Genomic DNA, 16,380 nt, shown 5'->3' with positions numbered 1-16,380 from the left:
ACGAGTCGCACGCTATAGTTCTTCTATATGGGCTAAGCTGACTGGTTTAATTAACCATTATAAATATTAATTTGTCTCAACAGTATGGAGCATAGATCAACAAAAGCATTCATGCATGCAGTGGAGGATCAAACTATAATGGCTATGGGATTTATTTATCAGTTGACAAAAATAATTGTTCTTTTGGACTATTTAACGATGACAAATGCGCAAAAAGATCTGAGCATTTGAAAATAACTATTATCTATGCAGGATTCAGTTTATGGTTTTCGCTTCCAGACCATGGCCGTCTTGTTGCCCACGGCAGCCGTCAGCTTCAAATCAAACCTATGCACGAATGAAATTGAATGGTTTAACATAAAGCCAGCTGAGTTATATCAAGGGTGTTTATAGAGAAGTATACTGAGTATTTCTCTGTATACGCCCTTGGTTATATACAACTGTAACTATGAAAGTCATTCCTCTGGTAGTGGGGTCTTATAAAGAGAAGAGAGCATGCAACGTACTCATGTAAATGGAAAGTGGAATCCAGTATACACAGCAGTCAACGTTTGCGTGGGGCATAACATCTAAAATAACATTAATTTGTGCGTGGGCATGCAGGGTGTACAAAAAATAGCAACAGTAAAAATCTGAGCATAGTCTGAGTTACATGCCCTCCCTTGGGGTCGATTCACCCTTGCTATGGTATAGGTATATATAACTATCATCCTGCTATCAGGAACAAATTCTGAGCTGTCTGAGACACTGATGCAGTCTTTTATATGCTTGTGTGAAATAATAATTATGTATGGTAAAACACACACCTTTTCCTGATGACATCTCCAACCTTGGTCTTGTCCCACTTGCTATCTGTATTTGTGAGGAATATGACCACACCCCCTGACACTACGGCCTCCCACAGTTTGAGTAGCCACCCCCTCGGCTCACTCAGACGATCAATGAATTCAAACACGGCCACATCGTAGCCCTCAATCTCATTGGGGATCCACGTCAGCTGTAGGGGGAGGAAGGTGTTGTTATAGTTCATTATAAAAAATATTAGACTCTTTACATGCAGGTTTCGAATGTAAGTTGCAAATGACACTGTATAAACTTGCGAAATGCATGCAAAAGCATTCTGATTGCATGCTCTCATTTGTGAGTTTTTCCTTGCAAGTTGCCATCGAAATTGAAGAGTCTCGCATTCGAAACGCGGACATGACTGCTAGCAATTAAAGAACGACATAATTATGATACCAACAAGAATGTGCAGCTATACTACAGTACAAATGATAAGATAAAACAAAACTGCGATAGAGATTGCTCGTGCATTATATTGCCATTATCACCAGACAACACTCACTTGAATGAAGGTCACATTCTCTGGCTTGGTTCCAGCTGGCACTGTAGCTGTCTTTCCCTCCCTGTACTGGACCAACCCTCCAGACTGTATCCTGAGGGCAGCATCGATAAACCTCCCACAATAGTCCACAGCCTTGAGCATGTCAAAGACCTTGGTGAGGAGGAAGGAATTGATACCAGTACCACAACCAAACTGGATAGCATTGGCCGTCCCACAGCCTTGCTCTTTCACTGTCTTGTCAATGAACTCCACTAGACTGGTCGAGTTGTCCTAGGAGGAGTGTGTGCGGAAGATGGGGGGATTAGGGGAGAAGTTAGTAAAGTTATTAGCAAAAAGCAATGTTAATCAAGGTTAATCAAACTTATAAAAAGGTGTGTAAGAGAATCGATCACTTAATGATCTACTACAATCTAAAATTAAAAAGAATGATCGAAAAGCAGAACCGCATGACAAAAACACACCTGTGCTCCATACTCCAGTGCAAGTTGTTCCTGAAGTTTGTCCTCTGTCTCAAAGTGGTACTGTTTGTTGGTACTCTCCACTGAAGCCGTCTCCAGGTCCACTCCGGGAGTGGTCACTGGGTTGTCTGCAATCATGGGGGTAGAACAGTGTCTACACGTGCACACCAACAATCGTGTCTGAGTATACAGAACAAGTAACAGCTGACGTGGAACTTCCTATGGGTTATAGGGTTAGGGTTAGCCCAACTACATGCAAATCCATGTTTTGTGGGGACAACAACTTTAGTTCTGCCTCCACAGGATTGTGGTATAAGATTTTACCTGACACTCCAGCCCCGAGCACAAACACCTCCACATTGCACACCCTCACCGGAGTGGGCTCAGCCGAACGAACCAATCGAAATCCACTGTGTTGTAAGAAATGACGACGGAATGAGTACCTAACAAATCGTGAGGCCGCATGTCCGGTAGAGATCCAGGACCCACCCTTGAGAGTCAAGGGATTAAGGGGAGGGAGAGGGAATGAAAGTAAAACATGGAAATGGATAGATTTTGATAACAATAAAAGGGTTTTCCCTGTTTAAGAAGGTGTGTTAGAAACAGGCAAAGGTTAAGTTGCACACAGTTGAGGGAATTTTGATTTTACATGAGAAGCTGTTTTAGTGCATGCATATGCATGGGAGAACCCTTTCATCAATTCAATAACAAACCCTTCATATGACACACACCGAGCGCTACTACATGTAGTATTTGATATGCTTTCCCTCACCATCAAGGTGGAGACCTCAATGAAAGCAAATTCTAAAAAGCTAAGAGTTGAGGGAAGAGTGAGAGTTGCTCGAGCATACAGCACACTACAAAATACTTTTTTTTGCTGTGCACCTGCACAGAAAATAGGTAACTACATATAATTATATGTATGAGAGGCCAATATGCACTGTAAGACAATCTTATGGCAATTCAACTGAGAGCAAGCAATTGCAAACCTTTTGTGAGAGTGGATTTACATTTATCTCACCATCATTATGTTGTGTCTACCATCGAAAGACGGAGAAGAATAATCGTCATAGAGATACATAGATTTGAATCCTGGCAGGCCGTTAAAATGGTCTTCTGTCCAGTTCCAGACGTTACCAAACACATCATAAAACCCCATGGAGGTCGGAGGGTACATGTTGACAGGCTGTGTGTGTGTGTGCGTGCGTGCGTGCGTGTGTGTGGAGGGTAGAGAGACAGCCTGGTATACACTCTTTGCGCATGCATGCACCAGAATTACCAAGAATCTTGGTAATCGTAAATTGTTATCAGCATTCTTATTCTGCATTTGTTTTGATACCAGTTTCAATATAATGATGTCATTGCAAAAACAATAGTGTAATTTAGATCTAGCTACCGTGTTGTGAAGTTATTTGTTGTGCGCTGCCCTCTCTTCTGCTTTATGAAGAAACTAGCTAGACCATCAGCAAAGATTGCATATACGTATATATTATACTTCTTGAGCCAATTACCCTACAGTATACAGAGCTGGAGGAAGCAAATATGAAGTGGTCAGGCCAGACCCATAAAGGGGGATCCGGGGGTCCTCCCCCCGGAAATTTTTTTTGAATGGTGCTTGCTGGTGCATTCTGGTGCATTTTGAGTAATATTTAATGAATTTGACATTTTAATTGAGACAATCACAAAAATTAATATTGGTACAGGAGGTATAGAGATTGCACCTAAAACTTTCCTGAGACGGTGAATGATACCTTAGGGAAGGAGATGTTCTTCTGCTGGTTTGGAGAGGCACCAATATGAAGACATGCACTGAAAGGAACTCGATTGCAGTTTGGAGAGAGACATTTTCTTCTGGCTTGCAGCTAGATCTGACACTAAATAGTCTGATCCTGCAGTACTACTAGTCTATTACAGTATCTAGCTATTACCAGCACCGTTGTCAGTAACGATTATTACCAAACTGATTAATTTTTCATTTTTAATGTTAACGACCGTTACCAAATAAATAAGTGAACGCGAGAAAAGTGGTCAGGTTTTGGCCTGACCAACCTGAGCGGTTCCGCCGGCCCTGGTATACAGTCTGCAGAATAACACTTACAAATTAGTATTTGTCCACTTTTTATTGCACAGAGAACATATAATTTACCTATCTAGACATGCATCAAAGCCTCTCTCTGTGTCTCTCTGTCTATTCATAAGTAACATGTGGACTTTTGGTACACTCAAGCTTAATTTATGTTTACAGAGGGCTTTACCATTAAATTCACCCACGTGAATACCAGGCCTACTTTTCCAAGGGCCTGGACTCGAGGCTATAGTGTAGGGGATACATCATTGTTGACAGGCTGTGGGGAGTAGTATTATTATTATGGAAGTTACCGATAGTGTACGTGGCATGAATAAATCAGTGTAGCAGTAACTATTATACTCAGTAAATTATGCAATGTCAGTGTAATGTATAGATAGACGTACAGTGTCATGACAACACAACTCACAGTGGATGATCCGTACTTGAGATTGGAGTTGGAAGGGTGTTTGCTGTTGAAGGCACTAGGGTCACATGACACATCACATGATGGATCCTACATGAACGAAAACAGAGGTCAAGCACACACAAAACATGCATGTACTTCAAGTCTATGGCCATTAAAATGTTTTGTTAACTGGTTTGAATGAGTCAATATAAGTAAATGGATACATGACCAAAATTGAAATAAGGTACCGTCTCTATATCATATAGGCACACGGTTAATCTAATTAGCTATGTTACTTAGGTGTACCCAGTGCATGGGCAGCCTGGACGACAGGCCTCTCAGTCTGGGCACGGTATGTAGGGATGATGTACATGTACCTTGTCTCCCCTCATTCGGTGGTGTTCCGCCTCAGTGGGTAGTCTGTACTCTGACCCTTTCCAGGTGCAGTAGGCCCTGGCCTCGTGATAGTTGACGTCCACTGGCCAGTACAAAGGCATCTCTAACACATTAAACATCGCACGGTACCTGTCGAAGCAACAGAGGAAAGATAAACTGTGGTAACATGAAACAAAATAGTTTACCACAATATTGATCTTATACTTGCAATTCTTTTTTCAAGTCTTGTTGAAGTATAGTGCTCATGACAAACTTCCATCTGTACCATAAAACTTACATGTACTTGCACTTGGTGGGTTTCCAATTAGAAGTAGTCCCATTGCTTCTTTCCTTGTGTGGAGTGCTGTCTCCATTGGCAATGGTGCAGTGAGAGTACGAGGCTAGCTCCGCCCCACAGCCAGACTTGCACCCCTCCCCACACACCCAGAAGGCCGGGTGGTTAGCACCGCGAAATGTTCGCCACTTCCAACCTACAGGGAAACAAGTAATGGAAGAGACAACCATTCATGAACACGTACTATATACACCAATTAATGTGGGTGGCTCACATTACAAGGATTATAATTGTTAAGGACTAAAGGGCTACAACGCATGCACATACTAACTTAAATATTATAATATTATGCATATATACACAAGACATCAAAGCTTACTATACACCAGTCTAGATACATGCAGTGTATACAATTAATCCACCACCATGCACCTACCCTCCTCCGTCCACAGCTCTGGTTTGCTGTAGCCTCCATCACTGACAAACTCCAGAAACTCCTCATTGCTCACCAGATACTGGGAACCCTCAAACTCAGGTACTCTACATGCAGAGAGGATTAAAACTATGTGAGTGCATCTACATTGTATATATTACTTTATTACCCTATGCATTGCACATGTGAGCTGTATGGTTCCAAGGGCGTATACAGAGAAGAGGGCATGCAACTCGCACTATTCTCAGAATCATCCGACTTCGTATTGAGCTATTTTTAGAACTGCCCACAAAAACGCCCACGCATAACATTTAACCGCACAAGGTAAATCAAGATAATCTTTATATCTGCGGGTAGCTAGCTCGATTGCAGCATAGATAGAACTAGTTCTCAGTAGCAGTATGGCTCGTAGTAGCAGTGTCAAAGGCAATTAAGGCAAACCATCCCACAGTTGCAGTGCTAAGAAAATAAACCTATCTTCTTGAGTCTCTGGTACTTTTTAACAATACGCCCAGCGCTTAACTTCCCCTCGAAGGGGTTGTCTTGGACCTGGCTGAACTAGGACTGGTCCTGACACTTCTCTAAAATAATACTGCACTGTTAGCTAGCTAGCTAGCTAGCAAAGGCAGCTCTGATGTACACGCCCATAATCATAACTCCATAAATAACACCGCCCACTTGTTCACGAATTCTATTTTTAGTATATCCGGCCTCTGATACGAAGTTGGATGAGTACGTAGAGTACACATTGTGAGTTGCATGCCCTCTTCTCTGTATACGCCCTTGATGGTTCTAAGGCTATATTATATGCATGCATCATGAAATGTTTGAGGCTGATTAATGCAGTTCTTAAATGATACATGCATGTGCATACGTATACATACACTGACATTATTAAGGGTAGAGAACCAGAGGGTTCTACATTACATACATGATCATGACACTAAATGAATGACAATGACACAAGTTAGTCACAATTGTGTAAGACTCACTCAGCCTGGTGTCGTCCGTACTCGTTGTCCCAGCCGAATGAGGGAAAGTCCTGTGGTTTTCCCACAACCACCCTCCCAGCCGGCACCTTGATGAACTTGTTGGGGCCAGGGGGAGTGCCTGGATATGGAGCACATAACTGATTCTTAGTTGAATTGACACGATATATCTAGCGTGCACAGCTGTATACAGTCATAGTAGATAGTTATATAATAATGCTACAAGCTGTTAGCTCATGTTTTGAAATAATCCTGAGCACATCACAGCACATGCATACATGCATGCTGACTTGTGCCTATGAATAGGCTCTTTCCTATAACGATTGCCACATATTATATACACACACTCACCTGCAGTGGGAGGGGCATAGGTCCAGTTATCCGGCTTTCTGAGGGCTTCCACTGGCAGCTGGCGAATGAGCACCGAGGAGGTCTCAATATGAGCCCTGCAAAAGAAAACAAGACTGCCTGGTATTATTTAAAATTATTCAGAGAAAATGTGTACCGGTACATGCATGGTACACGTCATGACAATTTTTTGCAAGCTTTCAGAAAATCACAATATCACAGAAATTGGATCAACGGACTCAACTTTATACATCATAAAGTGATGTGTAAATTCCTCCACACAATTTATTGACATAAGTATATAATTATAATGTTTAGTACCAGCCCATGAGACTGGCTAATAGAGTAACTATACTTGTAGAGCTAGTTATAGTATACACTAGCTCTACTAGTATATCTAGCTCTCACCTCTCGTGTTCTATTCCCATGAACACTGCCCACTGCAAAGAGAGAGGGAGGGGATGACATCATCAAAGAGTACGTACTATACTGAGGTAGCTAAGTGACCACCAACAAATTAATACTGCACATCAACTTAATTTAATCGCTACACTATGGATATACATGCAAAAAACACAACTGCTATACACCTCAAGCCAACCAATGTACACACTCTAGCTAGTAACACGACTATAGATACACTAAGAAATCACACACTCCACCCACTCACCCAGGGGCTGTCATGAGTGACTGGTAGCTGGAGGAGTGTGTTGTCAATGACATCATCAATCACGCCTCGTACTTTATCACGGTAACTCAATACATCGTGAACACTGGGCCATTGGAACGCCCCACCCATGCGATAGTTCTCCTGTGCATGTGAGAGAATACTTAGGTACCACTACACTCTCTCCCCCTCTCTTCCCCATTACTATATCCCCCCCTCTTCCTCCATGCACTCACTATCCCACACTTTGTTCTCCTTTCTCCCCCCACTTTCACCCCTCAGGCTCTACCACTCCCCCGCCCCCGCCTTCTTCTTCCTTCTTCCCCACTATGAATTCAAGGCTATTCTTATACGAATTGCACAGTAGTATAGTTTGGTGATTATTTTTACACATACAAAATTATGAGCACATGCACGTACGACCTTTACATGTAGAATTTGCCTAAGGGTAATTTATTTGTCCAAGCAGTGGGTAATTATCTCAACACCATTTGTGGTACGTCTCATAGCAACCTCTCACCGTATCATCCCATGACATTTCATCCACTCCGGTTTCAAAGAGCTTCTCAAACTCAGAATTAACACGTTCCTGTAAGGGATATTTAATATTAGGTGGAACATAAGAAGTCTACAAGTGGCTACATATGAATTTCTCACTACTTTTTTTAATCATGCCACTAAACATGAATTGCTATCAGAGGAGGCTGGACGCCCGTCATCCATTGTCTGGTTTTATCACGTGCCACTCATAAGAATCCAATTAACCAAAAAGCACCAATATAGGCACCTCAATGCTCCATTGTTCTGCAAGCGACACAACAAGTTGCCAGAATCTGCCTAAGAGTACTCCCATCTTCCTTACCCTGCTAAAATGATTACAAAATAAATGCTAGACAGAGTATTAGGACTCTTCGACACTTTCAGGATTATGATCTATACGAGACAAGGCCGGAGGATGGACCACCATTAATCTGTTTCTCTTCTCTTCTCTTGCATGCCTACACTGATTCAGCTTACCAGAATTATAATGTCTATAATTGTCGCATGACGTACTGAACGCGTCATGATGACGCGCGTTCAACCTCCTTGAATCGCTACTGATACGGTATATGGTATCTAGATGTCATGTACTGTTTTCTCTCTTACAGTGAGGAGTCCTGCCAACATGAGCTTGTTGATGTACATACTCGACGGGTGGGGGAGGTAGAAAATGAGGGGAAGACGAAGCCGATCAGGACATCTGTACAAGTACTTCTCATCTGTGTAGGATGTCATGATGCAAGAGTACTGTAGCATACTTAGTTGATCGCTATGGCAATATAGCAATATGGCAATTATTATAGCAAAAATATACAATATAGCAGGAAATGTTCATGCAGTTCAAATTTTGGCATTTTTTGAGGGCAGAGCAGTTACAGCAAAACTGGAAATTTTCGCAGATATAAAAATACTCGCGCTATTTGGCTCGAGAGCCTTCAGAAGGGAATGTATAATATTTGCAATTCAAAGGCCAGGAAACCACACCCACCATCAAGTTTGCATGTGAAATACAGATGTGTTGGGATTTTCTCTCAGTTTTATAACTGCTCTGCCCACGAATATTTTGTACTGCACGAACATTTCCTGCTATACAGTCAAATGCATATTAAAGGATGTATGCTACTATTGAAACTAGTGTTCAAGCTGGCGCTATGCTAATGCCTCTCGCCATGTTTTGCTTTCGCTAAAAAGTATTAGAGTGTTATTAGTTTCTATAATGAATTTTATATTAAAGTTAACTTATCTATATAAAGTCACTGAGAAGAAAAGACTTATTTACATGCATCTATTGTTGTATTATGTGGCTTACTAGGACCTCAAGAAAGAAGAAAATTGATTCTTCCAGGATCTGTAGTTCAGTGTATATAATATGTATTAAAGAAGAAAAGACCTGTGTACATGCATATTGTTATCTATATTGTTATATGGTAGTGTTTTGTTGCTTACCAGGCCTTCAAGACAAAGATGATTCTGCCAGGAGAATCTGGATCTGGATCTTGGATATTATTTCTCACACATGGGGAATGAGCACGCATGCGCATTACATCCATAGGAATAATTAAAGGGTGTGTCCAAAGAGATCAATTTCACAAATGGCTACTGCTAGCTAGCTGTTTTAACAGATATTTTTTGAGTATTGTAGCTAACAAAAATCTAGCGCTTTAGTGCAAGGCTAACTTATATGTTGAATAGAAAGTTTGTGCGAACAGATGATGCTATGAAAGATTCTGAAGAGACTGCAACAGCCTTCAGTGTGAGTCAAACTAGCCATAACTCGAGAAAGAAGCTTTAGTTTGCTAATCCACGAATCAAAATCCAAGAGAACGTGGCTAGAAGCCTATAGAAGCTGTTAGCTTTCGTCGCATTTCAACCGTTGAGCAGTTACAGCTGGAACAGACACACAGACAGACACACACACACACACACACACACACACACACACACACACACACACACACACACACACACACACACACACACACACACAGTCAGCTTTACCGTATCCCTCGTGCAGCTACGCCTCGAGGCATAATGAGTGTTCAAGCTGGCGCTGTGCTAATGCCTCTCGCCATGTTATGCTTTCGCTCAAAAAGTATTAGTGTTATAGTAGTTTCTATAATGAATTTTATTAAAGTTAGCTTATCTATATAAAGTCACTGAGAAGAAAAGACTTATTTACATGCATCTATTGTTGTTATTTATTGTATTATGTGGCTTACCAGGATCTCAAGAAAGAAGAAAATTGATTCTTCCAGAATCTGCATGGAGTTCAGTGTATATAATATCTATCATAACTGAGAAGAAAAGACTTGTTTACATGCATATGGTTATCTATAATTATTAATATTGTTATATGGTAGTGTTTTGTGGCTTACCAGGCCCTGATCATCTTGGATATTATTTTCTCACACGTGGGGAATGAGTGCGCATGCGCATTACATCCACAGGAATAATTAAAGGGTGTGTCCGAGAAACGGCTACTAGCTAGCTAGCTAGCTTCTTTAGCAGCTCTTTCTGACTCTTGTAGCTAATAAAAAGCTAGCACTTTAGTGTAAGGCTAACTCATAAGTTGAATGGAAAGTTTGTGCGAACAAATGATGCTATGAAAGATTCTGAAGAGACTGCAACAGCTTTCAATGTAAGTCAAACTAGCCATAACTCAAGAAAGAAGCTTTAGTTTGCTAATCCATGAATCAAATCCAAGAGAACGTGGCTAGAAGCTTATAGAAACTGTTAGTTTTTGTCGCATTGCAACCGTTGAGCAGTTACAGCTGGAACACACACACACACACACAGTCAGCTTTACCGTATCCCTTGTGCAGCTACGCATCGAGGCATAAATATGGTGGGGAGGCTCAGGTGAGCAGGCAGTAGAGTGAGAGTAGATCTATCTTTGACCCTTGCATGCAAGATAACAATGAAAAATTAATAGCTGGCTCAGTGTGGCTCAAAAAGTGCAGTAGCTATAGCCGGCTGGTGCTATCGCTACGTTTCCTACACCTCTGTATTGTACAAATGAACGAACCTTGAATAGCCGAAAATAGGAATTCTTCCAAGTCATAGGTGTTCTTGAAATACTCTTTGATCTCTCTGTAGAAAGAGGTCACAACAATAGACATGAATAGATAATTAACATAGATCTATTTAATAGGATACCTTTTGGTGCAGTTGGAGAGGTCACATTGTTTGAGAGTCTTGAACTGGTAGTCAGCCCACTTCCCAGCTAGAGAAAGTGACTTAGCATTTGCAGCAGGGTCACTAGAGGGAGCTGGTTTCTTTATTATTTTTGGAACAGGCATCTCTTCAGCTCAGAGCATAATTAATATGCAAATTCCATTATAGGAAAAAAGACCTTCATTAGAAAGATGATCTTTACCTATGGCTATGCTATATTATAGGTAAAGATCATCTCACAGTACAATAATAACTCCTTATTGTGCTCTGACTCTAGTTGGGCGGAGGTCGGGTTTCAAGCCTATAATTATGTCTAGCCTCGATCCCAGGCCGATCCGTCTCTAATTGAACGCTAGGTCGTATGAAAAAAACACAATACACATAATAAACGCTTGCTAAGACAACACTAAGATCATCCTTTTTCCTACATTAGGTCCAACGAAGCTAGCCCATTCCTTGACTTTAGCATCGAATCTTCCTCCCACTATGGATGTCAGAACTTCATACGGGAACAGAGCCTTTTGGAATAGAACAATAATCGAGTTAAACCATTCGTTTGGTGTCTCTTCGGCAGTATCTTCATCACACAGTCGAGAGTACTTGCTTGCTTCAATCTTAGGGAGGCATGTTTCGATAGGTACAAATCTGTACGACTTGGGACAGAGTAAAAACGATGGTGTGTATTCGCCCTTGTACCGCATTTTTGGGCAACTATGGACATAATAGCCCATGTAGTAGTACTTGAATCGATCAGGGTCTTTCACATACAGTGAGCGAGTCATGGTAATCTCTTGCAGAGCTGAATACACTCCCAGCGATAGGAAATTGTACTCCACATCATAGTACACATACACAGACGACAGACAATTTGGTAGAATATCGATTACCCCCACAGCAACCAGTTTACCATCAATTAGATAGTGCTGATGGTATGATCCATATCCACAAGGCCAACCGGAAGGGCCAGCTCCAGGTGTAAGTGGCGAGTCGCATAAAAATCTCCGAAATCCCTTTTCATCACAATCCTCTTCTTTCTCTTGGTGGACGGCCATCTGGTACTTTTTGAAAAGTTGATAGCTGGTTGAAAATGTTGCTTTAAACTCAGAGGAAGGTGGGGATGACTGAATCAACTTTATCTCGAGCTTGTGGCTATGTGGCGTGGAGCCTTCAGGTATGTCCAGAAACATTTCTATAGGCTTTCTACCATCGGGACCAATCTTGAAAATGTCTGCTGTCTTGGAAGATCCAGTACAATCGGTAGAACTTGGCTTATCGTTTGTTGATGTGTCTCCAATCGAAGCTTGTTTAGCGGCTGCCTTTGCTTGTCTTTTCTCTTGACGGATCATTTTCGCCTTTCGACAGGGGGCTTTGGCTGGATCTGCCCCAGAACCAGGTTGCACAGCTTTTTTCTCCGATTTGGCAGGGCTGCTATCACTAGAAGGTTTAATTTGTTCGTCCGCTCCTTTACTTTTGACAAGATAGTTGCTCATTTTCTTCAAGACGGACTTGTGCGAGTGGGAGAGTTTAAAATCGGCGGCTTCGCATCGAATACAGTAGAGTGGGCAGCACGTCCTGTCCATGATTGGCTTGTAGCAGTACTTGCCCGACCTCCTCCAGCCTCTATCAATCATATCTTGGTAGTCCTCACAGGTCAGTTTGTGAGCCCACATTCCCTGAGATACACTCCCTTCTGGTGCCTTACAGTAACCGCATTTGTGGCCCTTGGATTCATCGGGGCTGTAGAAGTATTCACACAAGCTTTTATCCATGTCGTCTATACATGTACATGTAGATGGGTACAGGAGGTACGATACTAAGTTAAGTCAAGACTCGATCCACTGTCTTCTTCGATCAGTCAAGTGAGTCAAGTCACCACGCCCAATCTTTTACATGTCTGAATTAAACGCCGCACACCCAACGAAAACCTTTACAACAACACAAAAAATGAAAACATCTCAACAAAACTGCATGAACATAGAACTAAAATACACAAAGATGAAAAGCTAGTCATGTGCAAATAATGTTTCTGTTATTTTTCCAAAACCATTTTCAACTAATGCAAGTTTCAGTGCACTTCGAGTGGCCTCACTGCCTCTCGTCTGTTGCCAGAGGCCGAACATCTCCATGGCAGCACTAGTAGGGTCGGGGTGCCTACGATACAAGTCCTCCACTGCAGAGTAGGGAACACCCAGTCTTATTCCCAACATCTTCCAGTGAGTGGAAACAGTCTGAGCTATGATTAGGAGGTCACCTTCAGAGATGTACCTGCACGAAATTGTGTGACAATATTTATACTGACTCCTCACACTTACACACACATTTCTGACTAGAAGAATTATAGAGCATATGCTTTAAAAGTGTACAGATAAGTGGGTGAGCTCCAACAAACTATCTGATACATAAAGAAGCCTAGAGATGTAACCTGTGTACAAAGAGGATTGTTTATCATGGACGATTTAAATAAAAGTACAGATTGGGAGGAGGGGAAAAAGCTCAAAGCACACTTAGGTATCTGTATGTGCACTACAAAGAGCCATCCAGTAGTGTGTTAAGGTGCACGTCCCTTTAATCGAGGAAGATTTCACCGTACCTACCTTTCACGCGATACAGAAGGCTGATTTGGAGCACCTGCAGAGAATAAAAAGTGTGTTTCATAAAGCAACAATAACAAAGAAGCATCAGTTGGTAAATATAAACTCAAAAGCTTGTCTTATTAATACAAAGATTTAAGTATTATACCGTATAGCGGGTAATTTTCGGGGGACAAAATATTTGTGGTTTAGCAATATTGAGACATTTCGTGGGTAATATTTTCGTGGTTGCTGCTTGCACTGCAGGTAAAGGTAGGCAAGTCGCTTCATTCGTGGGTAAAATATTCGTGGTCAGACCTCCAACCACGAAAACCACGAATATTTTGCCCCACAAAAATTACACGCTATACGGTAATACAATGCATGTACCTGCAGTGTTTATTTGTTGTGAAGGAGGGGGCGGGGGAACCTCGTGGCTGGCTCCTCGGAGGTGTCGTACCAACCTATCCCACTCTTGAAACTGCTGCATCTGAAGAGCATCTAAAACCTCTTGATAGTACTCTGGGCTACCTGACTCTGAACGCAACAAGTCGGCAAATTTGTCAATGTCCAAAGTATATTTGGCCGCCGCTAGAAGAGCGTTAGGGACCCATCGGGTACGATCATCCACGCAATTGGACAAAAACACAGGGACGAATTTCTCAGGATGCACTTGAATCAAGTTGACAATACTATTGGTAAAGAATGAACCTCTCCCAGTATCGAGTTGTGCGTGTCTTTCAGGATATCTCAACGCAGTGCAGAGTCTAGGAGAGCACAAGAGGACAACGTATCGACTTTCCTTGATCTTTGTCTCCGTCCACGTACCCCAATTAGCGACGTCCTCCTGGTGAAATAAATCACATGATAGTTTAAATCCCCCCACACTGTTCAGAATACGAGCCACGTCGAGAACACAATCGACAAAGTCATCAGCCGAGATGTTGTGTGACTGTTGTAAGTCGGAATCCTTGTGATAGAGAATGAACACTTTGGGTGGGCCAGTAGGAGGAACAACTATGAAACAAAGAACATGTCAGTACAACCATTGGTAAATGTATGCCTACAACTGAAATGCTAGGTAGCTGTTCTAATGCACAGTGAGTCTGATACTACTTGCTTTACAGATAAAAGACAATCGTCATTGAAGATACGTGCATATTATAGCATGCAGGGAGGTGCCCACTGGTCAGAGCCCACTAGACAAAAAAGAATCACCTCTTAGGCCTAGCTAGTTAACTGTAGAATTGAGATCGAGGTTGAAAATAAAAATTTATAGACCCCACTTCGAAATTCTGGGTACATTACTGTATACGTACGCCCTTTTCTGCAAATCTATGCACGTACTGGTCTGTCTTGGTGGGTGTGGTTGTAGTTGTAGGGGGTGTGGCTGTGAGGGGTATGACCGTGGGGGGTTGGGTTGAGGTGGGAGTTGTGACCCCTGTACAGGCACTCGTGGGTGACTTGCCTGTCCAATAACACCCTAAGGGAAAAACGAGCATGAGCAAGAGCAATATTGCACATTTATAAATGGGCCTATTCAAAGTTAGTAGTAACTGTTGAGTAATAAATACTTTAATTGCATTATACCTGCTGTCTTCTGAGGTGGTCCATATATTCACGATCATTATGCACCACAAGAGGTGTGGTAACTTGAGGGTGGTGGGCGATAACTTGAGGGTGATGGGAGGCATAGGGAGCTGAGATCCCGGGAGGGAGACTTCCGCCTGAGAGGAGTATTCTTTACTACAGAGAGCTAGGATAATTATAGGCGAATAAAGAGGTAACTTAGTGGTACACGTTCTCAAATTGCCCATTTTAGTATTGGTATCAGGAAAACTCCTGTTGGCATATATACATGTACATGTAATTAACAGACCTGGAGTCATCAAACTAGAAATAGCGTGGAATTGGTCTTGAGGGACCACACCAGAGGAATGTCCTGCAAGTGTACCATTCAACATAAACAATTTATTTATCACAAATTATTATGAGTATATAAGGTACGTACATCACGGTGTGTGTGTGTGTGCGTATAGAGTGCTGTATTAAGGGTCACCTTTAATTGGGAGGTGGCCTGCTATTAACATACATGTAGCATGTCATAGAGACTTTGACTTTGGGGCCCATTAAAAATGTAACCTGACTGTATCATAATTATTATGTGGGGTGGCTAAATTGAACCAAAATAGATTTTCACAGTATATGTACATACTCACGTGGGTGGGGACAGCTGCGAACGGCACTCACGTCCACCCCAATATGCTTAGCCAGCCCAATCTGTCCCGACCATACAAGACAATTGCCAAAGTTCTCGAAGAAGTCGGAACCTTTCCGTGGCATCATGATGAGTAGCCTCTCCCTCCGTTGCTTGATAGGGATGAAACTGTTGCTAAGTGTTTCGTACTCCTCCGTAGTGACCATTCTCTCTGCTCTGAGGTAGGGCAGAATGTTCCCCACATTCAGCTCATTACAGAGCACCACAAAGTGTGTTTGAATGGGGTTGGTCGTCATTGGAGACTTCTCTTCAACTTGATTAGGCGAGCCTGGCTTTAGAGTGAGAGTTTGAGCAGAGGCTTGATCAAATACAAAGTAGATCAGAACTTAGCTAGCTAGCGAGCGAGGCGAGGGAGGAATTTAGGTCGTCAAGGTCATTAATTTTTACTCTTTAAACTGACATCACAAATTTGAGAAGGGGAAATTGATTCCCCC

At 42.1% G+C, this 16,380-nt stretch overlaps 3 protein-coding genes across 3 annotated transcripts; all 3 read right to left on the bottom strand.

Annotated features, from left to right (window-relative positions):
* Positions 1-45: 45 nt before the first annotated feature.
* Positions 46-11,291, bottom strand: LOC135334568 (uncharacterized). The gene is made up of 18 exons (XM_064529792.1): positions 11,081-11,291; positions 10,950-11,014; positions 8,531-8,643; positions 7,905-7,973; positions 7,388-7,528; positions 7,126-7,157; positions 6,721-6,815; positions 6,373-6,490; positions 5,384-5,487; positions 4,951-5,143; positions 4,655-4,802; positions 4,299-4,385; positions 2,825-2,989; positions 2,128-2,293; positions 1,807-1,931; positions 1,346-1,615; positions 807-997; positions 46-327 (listed from the first exon to the last, which is right to left on the bottom strand). The coding sequence occupies exons 1-18, from the start codon at positions 11,221-11,223 to the stop codon at positions 261-263; spliced, it is 2,292 nt and encodes a 763-aa protein (XP_064385862.1). The 5' UTR covers positions 11,224-11,291; the 3' UTR covers positions 46-260.
* Positions 11,292-11,455: 164 nt separating this feature from the next.
* On the bottom strand, positions 11,456-12,982 carry LOC135334582 (arginyl-tRNA--protein transferase 1-like). Its single transcript, XM_064529819.1, has one exon. The coding sequence runs from the start codon at positions 12,865-12,867 to the stop codon at positions 11,494-11,496; it is 1,374 nt and encodes a 457-aa protein (XP_064385889.1). The 5' UTR covers positions 12,868-12,982; the 3' UTR covers positions 11,456-11,493.
* Positions 12,983-13,036: 54 nt separating this feature from the next.
* LOC135334576 (uncharacterized) lies at positions 13,037-16,342 on the bottom strand. Its single transcript, XM_064529812.1, has 7 exons — positions 15,888-16,342; positions 15,548-15,610; positions 15,259-15,395; positions 15,016-15,151; positions 14,059-14,685; positions 13,693-13,726; positions 13,037-13,363 (listed from the first exon to the last, which is right to left on the bottom strand). The coding sequence occupies exons 1-7, from the start codon at positions 16,180-16,182 to the stop codon at positions 13,102-13,104; spliced, it is 1,554 nt and encodes a 517-aa protein (XP_064385882.1). The 5' UTR covers positions 16,183-16,342; the 3' UTR covers positions 13,037-13,101.
* Positions 16,343-16,380: the final 38 nt, after the last annotated feature.

This window comes from Halichondria panicea, chromosome 4 (assembly GCF_963675165.1).
Source record: "Halichondria panicea chromosome 4, odHalPani1.1, whole genome shotgun sequence".
Taxonomy (NCBI): Eukaryota; Metazoa; Porifera; class Demospongiae; order Suberitida; family Halichondriidae; genus Halichondria; species Halichondria panicea.
Note: the sequence above shows the minus strand (reverse complement) of the source record. Positions and strands in the feature narration are given on the sequence as shown.

Coding starts and splice junctions, on each gene's coding strand:
- LOC135334582 (XM_064529819.1), bottom strand. CDS start 12,867: ATGGATAAAAGCTTGTGTGAATACTTCTACAGCCCCGATGAATCCAAG.
- LOC135334568 (XM_064529792.1), bottom strand. CDS start 11,223: ATGCCTGTTCCAAAAATAATAAAGAAACCAGCTCCCTCTAGTGACCCT. Junction 11,015..11,080: donor CTCTCCAACTGCACCAAAAG/GTATCCTATTAA, acceptor CTCTTTCTACAG/AGAGATCAAAGAGTATTTCA. Junction 4,803..4,950: donor CCCACCAAGTGCAAGTACAT/GTAAGTTTTATG, acceptor TTGCTTCGACAG/GTACCGTGCGATGTTTAATG.
- LOC135334576 (XM_064529812.1), bottom strand. CDS start 16,182: ATGACGACCAACCCCATTCAAACACACTTTGTGGTGCTCTGTAATGAG. Junction 14,686..15,015: donor ACACCCACCAAGACAGACCA/GTACGTGCATAG, acceptor TTTGTTTCATAG/TTGTTCCTCCTACTGGCCCA. Junction 13,727..14,058: donor ACAACAAATAAACACTGCAG/GTACATGCATTG, acceptor TATTCTCTGCAG/GTGCTCCAAATCAGCCTTCT.